The following is a 3,297-nucleotide window of genomic DNA, read 5'->3' on the forward strand; positions in this document are numbered from 1 at the left end:
CCACAACATTAGTAACAAAGAAACAGAATTTCCAGAGGATGAGGCCCAGAAATCAGGATTTTAAAAAGATTCCCAGGTGATTCTAACGTGCAGCCAAGGTTGAGAACCACTGCCTTAATGGATGGCGTCAATAAAGAAAGCTTAATTATCTAAGTTAATTTGGAACACTTGAGATAGACAACAAATGAGGATCTAAAACCACCAAAATAAAATAGGACAGCAAGAAAGGAGGAAGGGTTTGAAACAGCCACTTCTGGCCTTTTGGGTTAAAACCATGACCTAGTGAATATAGATTTTTTTAAAGCACTGCTCCTTTCACACACACTCACCAAGGTGCTGAGTCAAACCGATGACTGTTCTTGTGAGGACCTACTATTCCACATCGGCACTTAAGCTTTCCTCCCACAGAAAGCAACAAACAAGGGGAAAACAGCATGTGTGACAAAGCATACCAATAGCTATGAGGTATCTTAGGCACATTTTCAGGCCAGTATTGGAGAATGGAAAGAATAACCAACTGGAAGTCAAAATACCGGGTTTCCAGTCTTGATTTTGTGACCTTGGACAAGATGCTAACCTTCTCCAGCAGCACTTTCCTCGGCCTTCAGAGCCATTACGTCTCTTCTAGCTCTAACATTCTAACCTATCAGCCCCGCTTAACCCACGAGGGCACTGGAAGAAACAGTAAGACCAAGTACCAGATTTGTTTGAATTTGGAAACTGAGTATCATGAGAAGTAAAATGCAATTCAAGAAGCAAGGCCCAGCTCTTTCTGTAACTGAAGTGCAGCCCGGTCTCTCATCTTCCCTCCCCCCATTGACCAATCTGCTCCCACACACCTGTCACCTGGTCCACAGAAGCCTGCTTGTCGTGCTGGACATGAGGGGTGAAGAGCCGAACAGTGTTGTAGAGGTGACTTCTGTTGGATTTAGGGATCCCCTCCTTGGTAGCATAGGCCTTATAGAGCCTCTTCATGTAGCGCAAAGCTCTGGAGTCTGGCTGCAGCCTAGGGACCCCACCTTGCCCATCACACAGAACCTTGAGGAGAGGGGAAAGGAGGCCAGATCTGTCCCTCCCATCTGGAGGCTGCAGCAAGGCCCAAGGCTCGGCCTCAGGTTCCAATTCAGCACTGGCTGCAATCTGAGCCTCTCCCCGAGAAGCCAGAGAACCAAGGCTACTAGGATAACACAGCCAGGAAAGGCAGCCAAACCATAAAAAGAACGTGCTGGGAAGCGCCATGGCTTGGAAGAACTAGCAAGGAACCCAGCCATACCAGTCTTCTTCCTAAAAGCCAGGAAGAACCTAGGTTGATCTCTTAAATAAATTTTAGGTGTGTGGGCGGGTAGGGTCACTTCTGTAATCAGACCTCAAGGATGCCTAGCTGAAGATAATTTTTATCAGCTGTATGTCAAACAGCTGATAACATCCTACTTTATCCTCATTAGACACGGATTTGTTTTGTGTGTTTTTTGCTTTCCTCTTCCTTTCTTCTGGCATTTATTTTAAAACCTCTTAAGTTATTGTTATACGAACGCACCAGCTATGTAGCTGAAAGGCTAAGAGAAATTGAGAAATGATCTTAAAAGAACCCATTTTTTTTTAGAGCAATTCGGGTTCTTAAAATGTTCCTTAGGTGCTTGCTGAAACTTCCAAGGCACGTGGAAAAACTAACTAATTATTCATGATGATACAAAGATCTGTTGATATGCAATTTATGGTATTAGTTTACTCTTCCAGTCTCTTCATCCTCACCGCCTCTCCCACTTTCAGGTGCTTAGGATAATTATTTATCACATGTTGATTTGGAGGGTGAGAGAAAGTCCCATTCGGTATTGAAATTCTAGAGAGCAGAGAACTGTTAGGTTGCTCACATCTTCCAGGTAGCTTCCATAGGATATGTACTTGGAATACAGCAACATGCTTAAAAAAGGAGGTCGTCACCTTTAACCTTGACTCATTTTTAGATATGTCCTGATGTCTTTGCTCTGTCTGCACATTCATTGGTACATATTTTGGTTGAAAGGTTTAGAAATGTTTGCAGGTGCTAGAAAATACATGGAAGTTTTATGTACTTACTGTTTCATTCATCACTCAAATGGTGGTAGAATTTCCTAGGCCCTAGGGTATTATGGTTCTTAACTGTTATGTTCTTGCCTTGGAGCTGAGACCAGGCTAGAGGTCATGTTTTGGGAAAATGAGACAAAAGTGCGCCAGGAATAGCCGAAATGAGGGGCTATCCAGTGCCACCCCTAAGGAGACTCTGTGCTGCCCAAAAGGCAAACAGCCCTAACCGGTTTGGCTCAGAGCATCGGCCTTTGGACTGAAAGGTCTCAGGTTCGATTCCGGTCAAGGGCATGTACCTTGGTTGCGGGCACATCCCCAGTAGGGGGTGTGCAGGAGGCAGCTGATCGATGTTTCTAACTCTCTACCCTCTCCCTTCCTCTCTGTAAAAAATGAATAAAATATATTTTTTTAAAAAGGCAAACACACTCCTGGTACAAGATACAAAACCAGTCCGTGCAGTACTCAGGATGATAACACGGAGGTGTGTTTGCAAATGTAAGTTCCTTGCCTGCCAAGCCTCCCTAGCGTGTGGCTAGGAAGCAGGGTTATAAAACGCACCCAAACTGTTGAACGAGGCCTTGGTCTATATATTGACCACATGGCCAGCAATCCCAAGAACAGAACATCTGCAGACACCGCAGCCAGGAGAAGCCAGACGGCTGCACAGGGCAGCGGCATCCGCCAGTAGAAAGCACCTTCCAAACACACGGCAACGCCTCTCAGCCAACGTCCCTCGCCTCTCCTCCAGGAAAGCGGAGGGGAGGATGTGGGCATCACGATCTCCCCGACGCCCTACCCCCGCCAGACCTTCTCGGGGAGGAGGAAGCGGGGGGGCGGGGGGGGGGGGGGGAGGCTGTGCTGGATGCCCTAGGGGTGGCCCCCTCCTTCCCTCTTACCACCACTTAACAGCCCTTGATCAATTGCTTGACAACTATTGGGGGCTCTGTGGCTGCATCTCCGGAATGTTTTTATTCTAACCCAGGAAAGTCTACATCCTGCCAGCAGATTCTCAGGCGGCGGTGGCCGAGAGGAGCCGGGATCTGAGTCCCGGGTTTGGTGCTGGGGCCGAGCCGGTGTCAGCTGCGGCCCCAGGCGGTGTGGGGCCGCGTTCGCAGCCGCGCGGGCACAACCGCCCTCGGGGCGCTCTCCACGTGAGGGGGCCGGGCGGGTCTGGGGGCGGCGGGGCGCCCTCAGGTTTCCTCCCTTTTCTCGCCCCCTCTGGTTTCCCCCGGG

The 3,297-nt window shown here is 48.6% G+C and overlaps 1 protein-coding gene across 4 annotated transcripts in view; it reads right to left on the reverse strand.

Annotated features, from left to right (window-relative positions):
• Positions 1-3,197, reverse strand: part of GDF9 (growth differentiation factor 9) — a 5,678-nt gene extending 2,481 nt beyond the window's left edge. Inside the window, exons 1-2 of one of the 4 annotated variants that reach the window (XM_014465562.2) lie at positions 2,961-3,197; positions 840-1,038 (exon numbers count right to left, since the gene is read on the reverse strand). In XM_014465562.2, the coding sequence (XP_014321048.1) occupies positions 840-975 (136 nt within the window). In that variant the 5' untranslated portion in view covers positions 976-1,038; positions 2,961-3,197. Of the gene's footprint in view, positions 1-839; positions 1,285-2,076; positions 2,900-2,960 lie in introns of those variants that run through there. The other 3 variants (XM_014465560.2, XM_014465561.2, XM_023763796.1) reach the window with 3 other exon arrangements.
• Between the last annotated feature and the right edge of the window lie 100 nt (positions 3,198-3,297).

This window comes from Myotis lucifugus, unplaced genomic scaffold, assembly GCF_000147115.1.
Source record: "Myotis lucifugus unplaced genomic scaffold, Myoluc2.0 scaffold_300, whole genome shotgun sequence".
Taxonomy (NCBI): Eukaryota; Metazoa; Chordata; class Mammalia; order Chiroptera; family Vespertilionidae; genus Myotis; species Myotis lucifugus.